At 38.6% G+C, this 19003-nt stretch overlaps 1 protein-coding gene across 1 annotated transcript in view; it reads right to left on the bottom strand.

Annotated features, from left to right (window-relative positions):
* The window catches only part of LOC111156405 (dynein axonemal heavy chain 7), a 263890-nt gene that overhangs the window by 35893 nt on the left and 208994 nt on the right, over positions 1-19003 (bottom strand). Inside the window, exons 52-56 of the mRNA XM_022517313.1 lie at positions 14234-14360; positions 12743-12937; positions 9141-9233; positions 2739-2915; positions 396-557 (exon numbers count right to left, since the gene is read on the bottom strand). Of these exons, the coding sequence (XP_022373021.1) occupies positions 396-557; positions 2739-2915; positions 9141-9233; positions 12743-12937; positions 14234-14360 (754 nt within the window). The remainder of the gene's footprint in view (positions 1-395; positions 558-2738; positions 2916-9140; positions 9234-12742; positions 12938-14233; positions 14361-19003) is intronic.

The raw sequence follows: 19003 nt of genomic DNA on the forward strand, positions 1-19003 counted from the left end.
CTTTGCCTTGCGTGCAAAGGAAAAGTTTTAAGCAGTGAAGCAATATTCATTACTAATTCAGGAAATAGTTGCAGATTGTCTCTCTGGGCCAGTCACAATTGAAGGTACTGGAGATAGAGCAGAGAACAAAATAAAGTCACTGCTCCAGCTCTCCTCCATATTTCCAGCTCACTGCAGGAGTCCTTGTCCCTGTTGAGAGGGACTGGGCAAGGGCTGACTGTGTGATTTCCCCTGGTGCCCCAGAGCCCCCATGTGAGCCCATCTGTCCTGTAATCCAGCCATGCCACCAGCCTGCAGCCCTCCAAACCAGAGGATGGGCATGGAGTTGGATGGCATGCACATCACTGCTTATGAGGTGGGAATAAAATCTAATAAAAATAAACTTGCATTTTTACCTCGCAAACTTTCTCGAGGGTTGGCATCCAAGAGGTGGCAAGGTGACAATTCTGAAGAACAACCCACGTTCCTTCTTTGATAGCTTTTTCTATCATCCTCATAGCTATGGGCCCTTGGCCTTGACCAAGAGATAGAGAGCTAAGTTTTGATCCCCCATATCCCTGTGTACAAGAATAGTAAAGATGTTATTTGACAACACATTTTTAAAGAAGAATCACTATTATTTTTATAAGAAATGTTAACATTAAGTATACTAAAATTTAATTATGCAGCATCCCTCAAAGGTCTAAACATATGCAGCCCTACAACACTCGTACTGATTAAGAATCTTATAAATACTCAGATCAAAAGTAAGTCAGTTCATGTTGGCAACAGTCATGGTAATAACTGGAAAAGTCTGTAGGGTCTTTGACTGTTGAGATAGGGAGAAGCAAAAAATTAAGAGCACTTTAAACATAAGGAAACATGAGATAAAAGGACCTGGCTCTCATGCAGCTTTTCTCCTAAAATCCAGAGCCCAGAAGAAAACTATGAACAGACAGATGAACTTGTCCTGTTTCCTCCAGATCTTTGAATAATAATATTTTAATTAATTTGGCTGTTGCGTAAAGTTCAGAGAAAAAAATTAACTCCTAATTCCCATTTAAAAGTTTTTTTTAAAGAATTCTGTGGGAATGTTTGCCTGGAATGCATTTCTGCCGTAGTCTGAGTCATCTGCAGTCTGTAGAAATAGTGTCTGTGACTCCCTGAGCTCTTTTTCTCTAGTGCCATCATCATCGGAAAGCCTCTTTGGAAGAGGCCTTGAATTATGGCAGCAGGGCTAGAGGAGGGCCTCAGGCTCTCTGAACATCCATAGTTCGTCAATACTAGCAGGTAGAACATCAGAAAACAAAACAGAGCCAGATACTACTGTTTCTGGAAAACGGGGGGCGGGGGTTAGCAGGTGAAGACGACGCACTGAGCTGTCCTACGCAGGGGCTGGAGGGTAATCATGTTGTGTCACATGGAAGGAAAATGGAGAGGAGCTAGGAAGATCGAAGGATCAAAAAGGTCATGTTGATGTGGAGAGGGTGAATCCCACCGAAAATGAATTCTAGCTTCCGCACCACTGCCACTCTGGTCCTTCCCACCCGTGATCTTCCTGGCCTTTTGGCAGCAGCCCCCGAACTAATACCCTGCTTCCACTTTGCACCACTCAAATAAATTCTCCTCACTCCAGCCAGGATGAGCTTTATAAACTATAGGCCAGAGCACTCAACTTTGTTGCTTAAAACCCTACCCCATAATCCCACCGTATTCGAGGCCCTCAGTGTAGCCTGTGAAGGCCCTACCTGATGTGGCCCCTCAGTATATGGTCTCAGCCCCCCACTCCTATAGTCGTGTCAGCCACGGTCCGGCCCGTCTTTAAACAGCGGGAAGTGCCGTGTTCCACTATCACTCCCCAAGTATCTGAGAATTATACCCAATGAAAAAAGCACAGAGTATTACAATAAATTGGCCTAATAAAGGGTATTTTAACCACTTAGCTCTGTGGACTTAAGGAAGCCACTTGACCTCTCCATGCTTTAGTGTCCCTCTCTATAAAATGGAGATGCCATTATTGACCTCATAGGACTGCTTTAAGAATTAAAAGACAGATGTTTCTAACAAGGTCTAGCAAAATTAACAGTATATATAAAGAACAATCAAAGCAGCGGTGGTGGTTCTAGAAATGTCAGTGCTGCTTCCCATAAAATGTTACTTTGGTTAGACCAAAAGGGGGAAAAAATCAACTCAAAAATGTCCAGTCACCTGTTTATGAAGATTTTCTTATTCTAGGCTGAATGATGTAAGAAAACTAAATTCATTTGAATAATTTTTAAATCCTTGATATATAAATATTAGAATGTATTCTAACCTATAATATATGATTGTCCTGGAGAGTCAAGAAGGTTCCTCTTTAGAGACTGGGAGAAAGGGTAGGATCAGACAAGGTTATCCCCAGGGTCACTGTTCAGACTTAAATTTATTAAATCAATCCAAGCTCTTGCACTGATGCCACAATGTCACAGAGTTCCTCTGTCTCCCCAAAATAAAAGTGAGTGCCCCCCAAGCCAAGTTCTAGTTTTCATAATTTGAATAGAGAAAATTATTTTAATGTCAGTGCTGCTATCTAAATATCATTTTCTTGAGACTCTGTCAACTTCTGGACCCCCGAGTCTTTCAAGATCTAAGTGAGTGAACAATTTTTACCTTTCCCTCCCTCCACTTAGGATAAGCAAGTTTGGTTATTAAAAAATTCAGCTGGAAAATACTTTACTTATTCACATTTATATGAGAGAGGCTCATCTATTTTAAGGTACCTGGTCGTCAGCAAATTTTAGAAGGGCAGCCATGGGGTCTGCTCCAGGAGAGAGCACAAAAATCAGTGGTGAACAGCAGTTACTATCTCCAAATGCCTTGGACAAATCAAAGGGAGGTGGCTCAATGAACGTGCGCCCCAATCTGTTGATTATAAATTCTTGCAGCATTGGAATAACCTAGAGAGGGACGAGAATATATTTGAAAGAATAGTCAAAACTGTTTACAAATTTAAAAGTTTAGATTCAAAGATATTTTAAAACAAAGGACTACATTAGCTTAGTTATTTGTTACTGTTAGCAGAGGGTCAAAGACATCACTTATATAAATGTCTTTTAGATAGAAAAAAAAAGACAAATTATTTAAATAATAAGAGATGAGTAGTTGGTGGCACAGAATTCAAAGGCATTCTTCTTCCCTTCAGTGAGCGTTCAGCACATAGTGGATGAAGAAAATAAGAAGCCTTAACTCTTTACTTAAGTTTAAAATACTATGTTCTAAAAGTCTGCAAGTCAAAAGTAGAAATTTGAGAGTGAGTTTATATAGTACTATACCGTCAAGAAAGAATTGAAATAGCTGGGAAAAGAAACAGAAAGAAGGCAAAAAGAAAGGCACTCCGAAAAAGAAACAAGTTATATTCCTGAGAAATAACTAAAAGTGTATGGTGGAAAGTTCCTCACAACACACCTGTGTGCTTTCAGCGATCATATGTGAGAAGGAGGAGAACTCCACGGTGTGGAGGCCCCTCCCAAGTATTCAATGTGAAAATGGAATTTTGTTCATCAATGTGGCTGACGTATAGCCTCCAGTACCCCCTTCCCTCTTTCTCTCTCTCTTTTTAAAGGATTTATTTGAGAGAAATAGAGAAAGAACAAAAGAGAGAAAGAGCAGGGGCAGAGGGAGAGAGTTTCAAGCAGATGTCCCACTGAATGTGGAGCCCGATGTAGGACTTGATCTCACCACCTCGAGATCATGACTGGAGCTGAACCCCAGGCTCTGATGCCTAACCAACTGAGCCGTCCAGGTGTCCCTTTTCTTCCCTCTTTCTAATGAAGGTTCTACACCTTTTCTCTCTGGACAATGGCTCCAAGCTAATCATGACTCAGATGTGAGCCAGACAAGCGAGATAGACAGGTTTAACAGACCAGCATCCCTATGTCTAGCTTAACAGATTATGTAGACAACATATCCCAGGAAGAGGAGTAATGGACTGGCAGGAACCCAAAGAATTTTTCGAATCACTCTAACTGGCTCCCTGCTCATACCCAAGATGGCCTCATGTCTGCGCACCAACAGTCCGAATTAGGTCGTCAATCCCACCAGCCGGGACCTTTCCTGAACTTGCAGCAAATTGCAAGAGCAGGTTTCCAAACACCAAGTATCTCAAAAAGCTGGTTTCCTCTGGAAAAAGTCGTGAGTATTTCCAGCCTCTGTGTATTCTCCCCAACGTCTATTCACACGAGGTTTATGAGCCAAAATCATGGACTGATCACAATGCCTGAAACAGCGTCAATCTTAATGTGGGTGAGTGTGTGTGACAGAGGGTGTGAGGGTGGGGGGCTGGGAGACACGGGAGGAGTATCTGGACTAAAATCAGATGTTTAAATCCCTCCCCAGCATTTCTCTAGGTTCGTTCGAGCACAGAAAATGCACAGAAGAATAACACGTATGTAAGCACTGTGGTGGCAAGGGCCTGCCTCACTCGTGACTCATAAGTTCTTGGCACACAATAAACACATACCGGATGGTAGAAACTTGGGATGCCTCTTTTTGTGAAGGTGAGATTCTAATGATAGAAATTCTCAACAAAAGTCACATCATAAGAATTCGCCCGTACCAAAAGTTTCATTTCTACAGAAGTTATTTCACGTTTCAGATATTGTGAAGGCGCACATGTCAAGCTTAATGCAGAAAACTAAAAATATCCCGTCTATCCCGGGCTTTGTCCTCGCCTTTCTCCTTTGTCCCCATAGCTGGTCTATTTTCATTATATTAAAAAATAACAACAACAACAAAAAAAAATAACAGCAACTACCAAAAGAAAAGGAAACTCTTTTTTTTTTTTCCCCTCCACCATCTCTTCCCAAGGCTGACTTGGGAATTAGAGTTTTACAAATAAAAGCACAAGGCTTTCAAGTGTACGGTTTTCCTTTCAGTGAGCTTGAGTTGTAAGCGTCTCTTCTCTTTTGTGAGTGGTTCAAGCTGCTGTCAGCCACTGCGCACGTGTAGGCCTGGCTGGAGGACCAAGTTAGGGGTGCACACGTGGGGGGTGCGGGGAGTACAAACAGATTTCAGTGCTTTGTTTTTAATTTTAATCTGAGCAAGACTTACTTGCTCCCAAGACCAAACTGTAACTCCTAAGGTAAATGAAGCTGTGCTTCTAATCAGTTGGCAAGGCAATAGAATTGGGTTTGCTTCTGCAATCTGATTATGCTGGCATTAGGCCTGTAAAAGGAAATCTGTCAGTAACAAAAATTACGGACTAATTTAAGCAGCCATCTCCCCAAAGGCAAGAAGAAGTTAGTGGGTCTCCATTTATGGTTTTCTGTATATTGCAAATTCCTGGAGGATTTATCTGAGGTCAGAGAAACATATTCCCTTATATTTGACAAGTTTCTTATTGAAAGCTGATTAATTGACCTCCTGTTGATCGTTCAGAAGGAGAGAATGGTAGCCAGAAAACTCTTCATTTTGTAAATGGGCCCAAAACACTGCACACCACAGTATTTATTCCCCTGTTATGTTTCTTTTATCAATAAAGCAATGTAAAATACTAAATTCTATACAAAAGTGTGAGCCCATCTCCTTTTTCCTTGTGGTGATTTACAGAGCATCTTTTATATTTTTCCAAACTAGAGCACTGGAGAACCTGGGGTGTAGCTTCTTCCCACTGGGTAGAATTTGTTTTGAGGACAGAGCAGGGAAAGGAAACAAAAAACCTGTGCTGCTAAATAATTTCTACTGTGAACTAGAGATGGAGGGACTACTGACCTTCCTGGTGGATAGACAGAGTATCTCATGACTTAGAGATTGCCAGGAAATGAAAATCTACAGAGCAGAAGCCCAAACAGTGGCCTCCGAGAGCACAGCTCCTTTCTTCGGCATGCTAATGCCCTATTACTTTGGAAAACCATTCTTTTAAAAGTATAGTAGCCCCTATATTCCTTTTAAATAAACACAGATTCCAAAACCCACAATTTCCCACTAGAACTCGGAGTGCCTAGTAACAGCAAGATTGACAAGTTTGAGGTTGCTAGTAACAGAAGACCATACTAAGAATTCTTTCTCTTTTAAAGATTATAAGTGTGATCGCATAGATAACGGTCATGAATTACTCAGGTTAATTTGATTTATGCTCTAGTAGCAACCATTTCCAGATCTCAGTGATTTAATGCAACAAAAAGTTTCTTTTTCTTCCCTGCAAAGTCCTGTGTACGTGCAGGCGATACTCACTCACTGGGCCAGCTAGGGTCCGGCCTGCTGACGGCACTGAAATATCAAATGTGATTCCACTATGCTGATGGCAGGGGGCGTGCCCTGGAGAGTCTCAGGCTGGAGGTTAATTGTTTCTGCCCTGACACTTCTCACGTTTTTATGGCCAGAGCCCTTCACCTCATGTGTACAAGGGAGGAGAACTGGGAATATCAGGGAACAGCATTAATGTCTACACTTAACCACCTACCCCAGGAAAACTCTAAAGGAGATATGGAAACACACAGGGCAAAGTTATAAAACAGGGGGCCAAAGTATTGGACAGAGTAGCTATGTAAAGCATAAAACTATACATTTCACCTAAGTTGATTTAAAAACAAAAAACAGGGGCGCCTAGATGGCTCAGTTGGTTAAGTTTTCAGCTGTTTTCAGCTCAGGTCATGATCTCAGGGTCCTGGGATCAAGTCCCAGATCGGGGTCGCTGCTCAGTGGGGAGGGAGTCCGCTTCCCCCTCTACTTCTGCCTGTCCCCCTCCTCCTGCTGACGGACGTATGCGCGCTCTCTCTCAACTACATAAAATCTTTAAAAGAAAGTTAGTAGAAATAAAAACTAAATAAAACCAAAAACATACAAACAAAACTGCCCCAGCGTGACTATCTAACTCCTCATCTCCTTCAAATACACTCTAAAAAGAGAATGAATAAGGAAAGTAATATTTGCTCTTTTAGCTCAGTGTATTTTCAGATTACAGTGTCAATTTTTTTAAAACATAAAATTGGGGAAAAGATATTTATAGGTGAAGGCTGCAATAAACTTAACATAAAACATGAACAGAAGCTTCTTTGTTTTTTTTTTTTTTTTAAGATTTTATTTATTTATTTGACAGAGAGAGATCACAAGTAGACGGAGAGGCAGGCAGAGAGAGAGAGAGAGGAGGAAGCAGGCTTCTTGCTGAGCAGAGAGCCCGATGGGGGACTCGATCCCAGGACCCTGAGATCATGACCTGAGCCGAAGGCAGCGGCTTAACCCACTGAGCCACCCAGGCGTCCCCTTCTTTGTTTTTTTCAGACAATGAGGGGAGAGGTTGGTGGTACATGCGGAGTTGTTTTAGTGGAATGGTCTACAGAGCTTAGAAAACAAAGTAAAACCCTTTGAAAAATTTAATTAAGGGTTTTAAATGAGGAAGCTGTATTAGGTAAGAGTGTGAAATATTTCATATTCTTCCATATTTAATATTTGCAGGGAAATCTTCTGAGGATTAACACTAAAGTTTCCATGGCAATTCGTTTTTGAAAGGGCTACCGAGGCAGAGAATGTTTCATTAGTTTAATTATGATTCCTAAACAATTGTGACTACTTCCAACACCTAAGAGCAGGGCAGCATTATGACTGTCTGTCTATCTTTCTTTCTTTATAAGATTTTATTTATTTAATTGTCAGAGAGAGAGAGAGAGAGAGAACGCACACACAGGGGGAGCGGCAGACAGAGGGAGAAGCAGGCTCCCCAGCTGAGCAAGGAGCCCGATGTGGGACTCGATCGCGGAGCTGAAGGCAGATGCTTAACCGACTAAGCCTCACAAGCTTTATGACTTTCATAGTCCCCAGGCACCCTTTACATCCCTTTCCCTGTGAAAAAATATCAAAAATTATATTTTGCCATTGTTTTGGTATAATTACAAGCTTAATACAGGCTGGGTTACATTTTCCGTTTTTAAACAGAATTAAAACATTTTCATTAACACCTAGAAGTATCATGGGCTCTCGGCACGATGCCTCATGGACACTCGGGCTCTGGCAAAGGACCCAGTGACCGGCCAGGCCAGAACTGCACGTGTTTGCTGAGTCGACCTCGGCTGACAGAGGAAACACTGCCTCTGCCCCACCTGTCACTGGCGCATGTAAAAACTTTAAAAAATAAATTGCTTTCACCTAAGTTCTGATTTTTTGTTGTCAGGATAGAATTACTGCCTTACATTCCCTAGCAACTCCCAGTTGTGAATACGGTAAGTTTTGATATCATTATGTATCACTTTTACTTGAGTCGTAACAGAGGGCAATTAGGATGTTTTCTCAATTTTTTCTCAACATACCTAATATCTACATTTTTCAGAGTATAGGGATATCTCTGTGGATGTCTTCATACTTAGATGAATAGTTTGTTTTTTTTAATAGAGTAAATAATGCAAATGAGACTGTCACCGAGTCTGAAATTTGCTGACGTGACAGGTCAGCCGATTCATTGGTTATACATCATTTAAGGAAATTAAAACAAACAGTATTGACATTTTCCTTTGTAGTCAGCAGTGATGAATGTCTTAAAGATGATATTCCACTAGCTTTCCACAGGCCAACAAAGAACTCCACATAAAGACAGCATTTGAAAAGGCAGAAATTCTTCTCTATCTGCTTGGTGTGAACACCAACACCACTGACCAGTATCATCACACTAATGAGAATAAGAATGAGATTACAGCATGTAACAGAAGTGGATTGTGAGCAATTGGGGAAGCATAAATTAAAGGAAGAATCATAAAATACATAAAAGTATAAAATACAGTCTCCTCCAGGGGCGCCGGGGTGGCTCCGTGGGTTAAAGCCTCTGCCTTCGCTGGGGTCATGATCCTAGAGTCCTGGGATCAAGCCCCACATTGGGCTCCCTGCTCGGCAGGGAGCCTGCTTCCTCCTCTCTCTCTCTCTACCTGCCTCTCTGCCTACTGGTGATCTCTGTCAAACAAATAAAATATTTAAAAAAAAAATACAGTCTCCTCCGTTATTAACTTAGTGTGGCTTTAACAATGTGCAAACTTCCTGAAAAATGACTGCATCGAAGGAAACGGGATTAGCCCCCCCACCCCGCCCCCCAGGCTCCTCCACCTCCCTGTGGGTGTTACAGAAGCAAATGCAAGCTGGCGGGACTGGAAGGGCCTGCTGGGGACTGGAGTCGCTGAGCGGCTTGCAAAGCCCGCACTTACCTTGTCTGGCCTCAAGCAACGAATGATAAGCATCCTTTGAAACTCATTTGCTTTCTCTTCCCAGTTTTCAGGAAAAACTTCATGATGTGGTTCCTAAAATTGCAGTAGACATAATTCAATGTTATTTTAGAGATTCTTTCTTTCTTTCTTTTTTTTAAGATTTTATTTATTCATTTGACAGATAGAGATCACAAGTAGGCAGAGAGAGGAAGGGAAGGGAGCAGAGAGCCCGATGTGGGGCCCGATCCCAGAACCCTGGGATCATGACCTGAGCTGAAGGCAGAGGCTTTAACCCACTGAGCCACCCAGGCGCCCCTAGAGATTATTTCTAAAGAGAATAGTATTTTGACTTAGAAACTGATTTTTAGGGAAAGCATATAATGACTAAGTGAGATCAAGAATACTAATGTAAATTTTATTAGGCTGGGGTAAAGTTATGAAATAAGGAATGAAAAGAAAATTTAAAGCACCACAAAGGAATCAAAATGAGGACATGAATTAAGCAGGTTTATGTCAATATGAATACTAATCATTAGACAAATGAATCCTTACTAAAAAAATGTGCATAAAGAGTTTTCCCATTATTTCTCCAAAGGCATTTTAAAACCTACCAACTACTCTCATCATCTATTTATAAAAATAAATATTTATTACAAAAGAAGAAAGGCATTATACTTAAGTTTATTGTGATATTTCCTGTTTGAACAATGTTTTGGTGTCTTTTTAAAAAATAAAGGTATATTTGAAACTGTATATAATAAAGAAGAAGACAAAGAGAGAGAGTTATTAAAAATACACAAGAAGAAAGGCATTAAGATCCCAGGAGGAGTAAGTTAAAAAAAAACAAAGGGGGAGATATTTATAAAAATTTTAAAACTCTAGGGAAGGCTATGTGATATCTCATATTAGAAATCTTCATGCCTCAGCATAGTCAATAAAATTTCTATTTCAAATTAGAATGAAGTACTCACAAAAACATATCCATCCCTAGGAAATATGTTTTTATTACTAATAGAGAGAAATTCAAATGAGATTCAGTCCAAAATATTTGCATTTATGTATAGATACAATCTCACTGCTGTGTATAATACAAGTTGGTAAACAAAAAATATTCTCTGCATATGTTGCACTTTCTTTCTTCTTCCCACCTTCCCTAAAGAGAGCTCTTGCATATTAAATCCAGGAAAGCAAAATGTTAAGAGAGTAGAAATAAAGGGGTAGAAAAAAGTAATTATGAATTGGCAAAATACTCATCCTCGTGCTTAAAAAAAAAAAAAAAAAAAAAAAAAAAAAAAGGGAAAAAAAAAAAATTTGAAAATGGAAAAAAACTCATCCTCGTGGTTAAAAAAAAAAAAAAAAAAAAAAGTGAAGGAAGGCAAAAATTTCTATGTGTGCCAGAAGGGAAACTGTTTTGTGGTTTGTGTTGACTATCATAGTCTCCAATTATCAAGATAGGGCCCCATGAAAAATTGTTTGAGAGCTATTAGCTTTTCCCTCTGAAAGGGAGGTGGAAATTTTTTCTGTCCAAGTTTCTAGCTAGAGCACAAATTAAATTTACTTGAAACAGGTTAACAGGAGGAAAAAACCCTGAAGTTTTATTACATGTGCATAGAGGCCCAAAAATGACACTGAGACCTAACGAAATGATCAAGGCAGGCAGTTTTTATACTTTCCAGACAAACCATTGATCTGTGAGGAATCGACAGAAAAAAGAAAACTTAACTTTGGGAGTTTCAGTTAGTAAGGAATTCTAAATGGGCTGGGATAGTAAATTAGTAGAAAGTAACAAGGGTTTTGTTTTGTTTAAAGATTTTATTTATTATTTATTTGAGAGAGAGGGCATGAGAGGGGAAGGGTCAGAGGGAGCAGCAGACTCCCCGCTGTATGGGCAGCTGATGCGGACTGGATCCTGGGACTCCAGATCATGACCTGAACCGAAGGCAGTGGCTTAACCAGCTGAGCCACCCAGGACCCCCAAGGGTTGTGGATACAGCCTTCTATGCTCTAAGTTTCTGGTCTCCAGTGATGAAGTTGTCTTTTTACTGCTGGTACAGGGAGGGTACCTTCCACATGGGAGATTTATTTCCACTCTCAGGGGGAGAGAGGGTCCTCTTGCACAAGCTGTCACTTAAGTAACTTTTATTTAAAATAATCCATATGCCAAAGTGGCACATTTTGGGTAGCCTGCCCTTGGCCCCTGCACCTTATGTCGACAGACAAAAATGCTTATTAACTTACATGCTCATCCTAGCTTATATCTGCATTTATATCCTGCGTTCAGAAAATCTAAATAAGAGCTCTTTTATAAAAAATTTTTTTTTTAAAGATTTATTTATTTTAGAGAGAGAGCACAAGCAGGAGGACCAAAGGGAGAGGGAATCTTAAGTAGACCCTGCGTTGAGTGTGGAGCCCGATCCCATGACCTTAAGATCATGACCCGAACTGAAACCAAGAGTCAGACACTCAACGGCACCACCCAGGCACCCTGGTAAAATTTTTTTTTAAATGATTTTATTTTTCTCAGAGTCCATGGTCTCTCATAGTTTGTCTCCCACTCCGATTTCCCCCAACTCACTTCTCCTCTCCATCTCCCAATGTCTTCCATGTTCTGAGAAACAAACTGAGGGATTTGGGAGGGGGTGGGGTACTAGGAGGGGGTGGGTATTGTGGAGGACACGTACTGCATGGAGCACTGGGTATGGTGCATAAACAATGCATTTTGGAACACTGAAAAAAAATAAAATGAAATTTAAAAAAAAAAAAGATTTTATTTTTAAGTAATCTCTACACCAAACACGGGGTTTGAACTTACAGCCCAGAGAGCGAGGCCCATGTTCTACCGAGACAGCCAGGTACCCTCTTTTGTAAAATTTTTAACTTCCCTGCTATTATGGTTGCAAAGTCTAAATTGTTAAAAAATAAGAACCTGGCATGGAAATTTGAAAAGAATATATATTTTTTAAGATTTTATTTATTTATTTGACAGACAGAGATCACAAGCAGGCACAGAGGCAGGCAGAGAGAGGAGGAAGCAGGCTCCCTGCTGAGCAGGGAGCCCGATGCGGGGCTCAATCCCAGGACCCTTGACCTGAGCTGAAAGCAGAGGCTTAACCCACTGAGCCACCCAGGCGCCCCTTGAAAAGAATATTTTAAGGGCTCTGCACCTCCACACATTTTAAGGATTTGAACACAAGTTCAGAAGAGAACTACCAATTTAGAAGGTGAGGATAATATAAATGGAAACCTTGATTTCAAGATCCAAATAGTTGTTTAAAGCTTAATTAAAGGGGCGCTGGGGTGGCTCAGTGGGTTAAGCCTCTGCCTTCGGCTCAGGTCATGATCTCAGGGTCCGGGGATTGAGCCCTGCATCAGGCTCTCTGCTCAGCAGGGAGCCTGCTTCCCCCTCTCCCTCTGCCTGCCTCTCTGTCTACTTGTGACCTCTCTCTCTCTCTGTCAAATAAATAAATCTTTAAAAGAAAATTACTTCCAAATTGTTTAAAGCTTAATTAAATATTCTTTTTATTCAAAGATAAAAATAAATTATTAAGCATTATTTTGTCCATTTAAAAACTTTGGAATAAGCGAAAGGGTTAAAAACATACCAAACTATCATATACTTTTTTCCATCCATCCTTTAAGTGCACAAACTCCCTACGAATATTTTTGAAGGACGGTAAATCATCCAGCCGACATATTTCATCCCAGGATTTTTGAGGAAGCCACGTGCAGGGGTTGGCGTGAGGGTTGTCCAGTCCAATGCCGCCAGTCAGCAGAAATCTCCACTCAGCTTTATTAATCTTTGGAAAACAAAGTAGCACGTAGAGTCAGAAATGAATTCATTATATACATATATATATATATATATATATATATATATATATATATATATAATACATTTAAACCGTTTTAAAAGAACTGTTGATTTTCAAGTTTTAGGTAACGTCCTTATGGAATTCTATAACTCCTGGTAGAGCCCCTGAGCACTTCCTCATATGGAACCATTTATCCATTACAACCGGCTTTCGAAATAGGTCCATTCTCGATAGCTACTTTTTGATAATTTTCCTCCAGAATTACTCATCTAAACAGAACAATTCTATTTGAGTAAATGTTTTCTAAAAATGTCTTTTTAGAGTCTTACAGGCTCTAAAAATTGGGGGAAGACAGAAGGCAGAGGGCAGGGAATCAGCAAACACAGGTGAGGGGGACTGGGAGATCCAGGCTTCGGGTATGAAATGAGTAATTCCCAGGAATAAAAGCTACAGCATAGGGAAGACAGTCGACGGTACTGTAACAGCATTATGTGGTGGGGATGGTACTTACACTTGGGAGTATAGAGTTGATGAATCACTATGTTGTACACCTGAAACTGCTGTGTGTCACTGTGTGTCAACTATACTCAATAAATATAAAAAGGAATAAGATAAAAATCTGGGGAGGACAGAAAGCTTTCAATCTGCCATATTTGCAATTATTCTCTGTAAAACATAATGAGGTACTGCTATGAAACTTGTGCAAGAAATGCAAGAATAAAGCCTTTATTCCTTCAGGATTCAACCGATACATCACCAAATCCAATGAATAAATCTTAAACACCTAAGTAAATAAAATAGTGAATTTTGTCACTATTTTCAATACCTCTTTCATTCTTAAGGCATTTCCTATATTTTAAATGAATAGATTTGAAATAGAACAAAAATTTATGAAAGGTATTGTTAAACCCAAATGGTTGGATTTGACTAGCTTGCACAAGTTCTTAAAAACATTACTATTTATGTGATTACTTGGGGTAAATATATCAACATAGTTAGTAAATTTATAAGCATACTTAAATGAGATTCTAATAGAGAGTGATTTATTTTAAACTAAAACACACATAAATTTAAGTAAAAATGACATAGTGCACTCTGCTTTATTTATTTTTCACCTCTGAAATTCAGTCTAGCTGTGATGTCTTGCCTTAACTATAATTATTGTTTAACTATTTACAACCCCTTTTTATGTGTATATACACATACACACACACACCCATACAAATTAGCAAATTAGTGAATCAGTGTTAGTCTTTTTCTACAAATTACAACAGTACTGACCGCATGTTCATGTAGTAGCAGGTTAGCAGTTAGACAAAAGGAAAAGAGTAGCTTATCCTTTTCAAAGAGCGACCGGCAGACATTGACATACAGGGAGTAAGTAAAGTGATCCTTGAGAATCTGAAGCCTACAAGTCAACAGAAAGACAAGTGAATAAACAAAAATGCACTATACCTTAAAAAAAATGCTCTCAAGGAAACACAGTATAAACCATTTAGATGTATATTCGTCTAATAAGCTTTCTGGTCAATTACCTCCAAAACAATCAATGGTCGTCATTAACACGATGTACCAATTTGAAAGCTACACAATGTAGAAACACTTCAGTAGAACTGCATTTTACTGTTGACTTATTTTTTAAAAAAAAAACTTAGTCTTTCTTTTGGAAAAAAAAGTCAATGCTTAGTACATTAATCTCATACATTTAAAGATTTGTGGACTATTTTTAACTCTAAAGCATTTCTTGGGGTAAAATTTGATTTTTTTTTTATTCTGTAGGTACTTCCAAAGTTCTATATTATATATTAAATTCACAGATTAAAACTGATAGCTTTTTTATTAAACTAACATTTGATAGTATGTTACTCTGCTCATAAATCCATAAAAGCTGGAGAAATCACAAAACTTGATAAGCTACATTTTAACTTACCACATAGATGGAACATGGAACTATGACTAATCATAATATTTGCAACTAACAACTTTCTTGTAAGTGCTAACATGTGTTTTCTGTATTCATAGAAATTCTTTACATGAATATAACAGTTTAAGAATTTTCATTTAATTATCTCATAGGGGAAAATAAACCATCTTTGAAATAAAAATTTCAAAAATGTTTTTTATGAAATAGGTTATAATAGTTGTAATAGAAATAAACAGAATAAATAGTTCACTGAGAACCTTTGCAGAGACCTGATGATTGACAATGGCCCAAACTAAGCAGATCAACTTACCTGAAGGGAAAATTAGTATAGTTTTTTGGTTAAACAAAATTTTATCAGTGTTTCTTAATGTGTCTAAAAAGAATAATCTACCAGTACCACCATATCTTGGCTATTTTCAGAATGACATCCTAGGCTACCAAGCATTTCAGCTCAATTTTTCTCCTGACTTGCCTATTTCTTTCATTATTTTGTCCCTTGCCAGCGTTCTCATAATGAAAATTACAACAAATTGATGTATTTTATTTCTAGTTGAAAACTCTGAAAAAGAGCTTGGTAGAGAGGGCTTTGAAACTAGTTGCTGAAATATAGTTGAATTCTCTGAAGATTTAAAATAATCATACTATTCCTGTCCCCATTTTTATGCTGATCATGGTTGTTTCACACGACATGGTATTTAGTTTGTCTCATCTGTAGCAGTGCAATTAATACAGGGTAATGCAGATTTGATCTTTCTAGAATAAAATAAAAATGTCTGCACTTTAAAACAAATTTCCTCTTATAGATAGGAAGCCTGAAGGGAAAATTATAAGGGTCACTCATATTAGAAATTCAAGTTCAGTCTCAGTGATAAAAATGCAGATTAAAATTCAATATTTTAATAATCTGTTATAGTGAAAAAGAGGATAAAAATGATAATTTTCAATGTTGATGTGTGTTATGGGGATATAAGATCACTTGCCTTCCTCCAATGGAGTTGTATATTTGAATAATCAATCAGGAGTCTGAAAGAAGTAAACAACTTTGTTCTAATTTTGGGATTCTAGCCTACAGAAATAATGAACAATGTGGATTACTTGCGAGTCTTAAAATATGAAAATCATGGCACATTCACAAAATGGTATATTGTGCAACTATTAAAAGTTATGTTTCGGGGCACCTGGGTGGCTCAGTCATTAAGCGTCTGCCTTCAGCTCGGGTCATGATCCGAGTCCTGGGATGGAGCCCCACTTCGGGCCACCTGCTCGGCGGGAAGGCTGCTTCTCCCTCTCCCACTCCCCCTGCTTGTGTTCCCTCTCTCTCTCTGTCAAATAAATAAATAAAATCTTAAAAAAAAAAAAGTTATGTTTCAGAAGAGTACTTAGTAACATGGGAAAAATGATCTTGATAGAAGTGGAAGGAAAAGAAAAAAGAACACTCAAAGTGTATGTATACACTTATATTGTTTACTGAGAGAGATTTCTGTTTGGTCCCTGTAACAAAACTATATCCTCATTAGATTTTTGTTTCTGTACTTCAATGGAGTTTTTTTTTTTTTTGCTATAATTATTTGTTTATTTTGCTATATTAAAAATTTGATAAAAAAACAGATGATCCAAATTACTATAGCTATTTCACAGTATATAGCTATATGTCATAGTCATATATATACATATATATAACAGTCATAACGTATGTTTGGTGTAATAGTTAAGTAAGAATTATTATGAATAATAACCATCAGAAGGCAAGCAAAAATAAAATATGTTTTAGTTGCTGAGTAGAAAGAAATAAGAAATAATTTTACTAGTTGTTACAAGTTGATACCCTTAAACACCATCAATTTATCCTACCCACCCCCTTCCCTTGGTAACCAGCATTTTACTGTTTGTTGTTGTTTTTAGTTTTTACAGACATGAACTTTGTTTTGATTCCACATATAAGTGATATCCACAGTACTTCTCTCTAACTTATCTTGGTTAGCATGATGTGCTCAAGGTCAATGCATGTCACAAATGGCAGAACATGTACATGTAGAACAATGAAAATGGACCCCTATCTCATACCACTCATAAAAACTGACTCAAAATGGGTCTAAGATGTAAACTTAAAACCTTATACAATAAAGCTCCTAGAAGAAAATGTAGGGAAGAAACCTATCAACATTGATTTCACCAGTGATTTTCTTGGACATGACACCAAAAGCACAAAACAAAAGAAAAAATCAACAAATGGGATTAATTCAAACCCAAAAGCTTCTGCGTGCAGAAGAAACAACTAAGAAAACAAAATAGCAACAAGAAATAAATCTATGCTTACACAGCCAATTCAGCTATGGCAAAGGAGGCAAAAATATTCAATGGGGGAAAAGACAGTCTTTTCACAAATGGTGTTGGAAAAATGAGAGCTGCATGCAGAAGAATGAAACTGGGCTATTTTCTGGTACCATATACAAAAATAAACTCAAAATGGATTAAATATCTAAATGTAAGACTTGAAACAGTAAAACTCCTAGAAGAAAACAGGTGGTAGTTTCCTTCACATTGGCTTTAGCAACATTTTCTAGATACGTCTCCTTGGGCAAGAGGAAAAAAAAGCAAAAAGAAACTATTGGGACTATACAAATAAAAAGCTTTTGCACAGTGAAGAAAACCATCAACAAAACAAAAAGGCAACTACTGAATGGGAGAAGATATTCACAAATGATATATCTGATAAGGGATTAATATCCAAAATATATAAACAACTTATAAAACTCAAAACCAAAACCCTAAATATCCTGATTAAAAATAGGCAGAGGATCTGAGTGACATTTTTCCAAAGACATATAGAGTCAAACAGACACATGAAAAGATGCACAACGTCACTAATCGCCCAGGAAATGCAAATCAAAAGCACAACGAGGTACCAGCTGACACCTCTCAGAATCACTAGAATCAAAAGGACAAGAAGTGTTGGCGAGGATATGGAGAAAAGGAACCCTTGTGCGCTGTTGGTGGGAATTTAAATTGGTGCAGCCGCTGCGGAAAACAGTATGGAGGTTCCTCAAAAAACTTTAAAACAAAATACCATATGATTCAGTAATTCCACTATTGGGTATTTACCCAGAAAATGAAAACACTAATTTGGAAAGATACTTGCACCCTTATGTTTATTGCTGCATTTTTCACAATAGCCAAGATACAGAAGCCACTCAGGTGCCTGTCAATAGATGAATGGATAAAGAAAATGGAGTGTGTACATATACACACAATGGAATATTCCTTAGCCACAGAAAAGAATGAGATGTTGCCATTTGTAACAACATGGATGGATCTAGAGGATAGAATACTAAGTGACATAGGTCGGACAAAGACAAATACCATATGATTTCATTCCTATGTGGAATCTAAAAAACAAAACAAACAAACAAAAAGCAGAAACAGACCCATAAGTGCAGAGAACTGATAGTTGCCAAGGAGGAGTGTGTTGAGGGGATGGGCACAATGCGTGAAGCGGAGTGGGAGGTGCAGGCCTCCAGTCACGGAATGAAGTGACGGGAATAAAAGGTACAGCACAGGGACTAAGTCAATGACATTGCAATAGTGTTGTATGGTGACAGGTAGGAGCTACCCTTGTGGTGAGCAAAGCATAACATATGGTCTTGTCCAGTCACTACGCTGTACACCTGAAACTAATAGAATATTGTGTGTCAACCATACTTCAAAACAAGCAACACACCACACACACACACACACACACAAAACACAAAAACAAACAAACAAACAAAACCCAAAGGAAACAACAGCAAAAAAATGAAAGGGCAGCCATAGAAGAAAATTTTTGCAGACCAAATATCAAATTATCAAATAAAGAGTTAATATCCAAAATATACGAAGAACTAACAGCTCAATAACAAAAAAATCTGATTAAAAAATGGGCCGGAGGGGGCGCCTGGGTGGCTCAGTTGGTTAAAGCCTCTGCCTTTGGCTCAGGTCATGATCCCAGGGTCGTGGGATCAAGCCCCCACATCAGGCTCTCTGCTCAGCAGGGAGCCTGCTTCCTCCTCTCTCTCTCTCTGCCTGCCTCTCTGCCTACTTGTGACCTCTCTTTGTCAAATAAATAAATAAAATCTTAAAAAAAAAAAAAT

The sequence above is a fragment of the Enhydra lutris genome, unplaced genomic scaffold (assembly GCF_002288905.1).
Source record: "Enhydra lutris kenyoni isolate GAN:26980312 unplaced genomic scaffold, ASM228890v2 scaffoldscaffold1, whole genome shotgun sequence".
Lineage (NCBI taxonomy): Eukaryota > Metazoa > Chordata > Mammalia > Carnivora > Mustelidae > Enhydra > Enhydra lutris.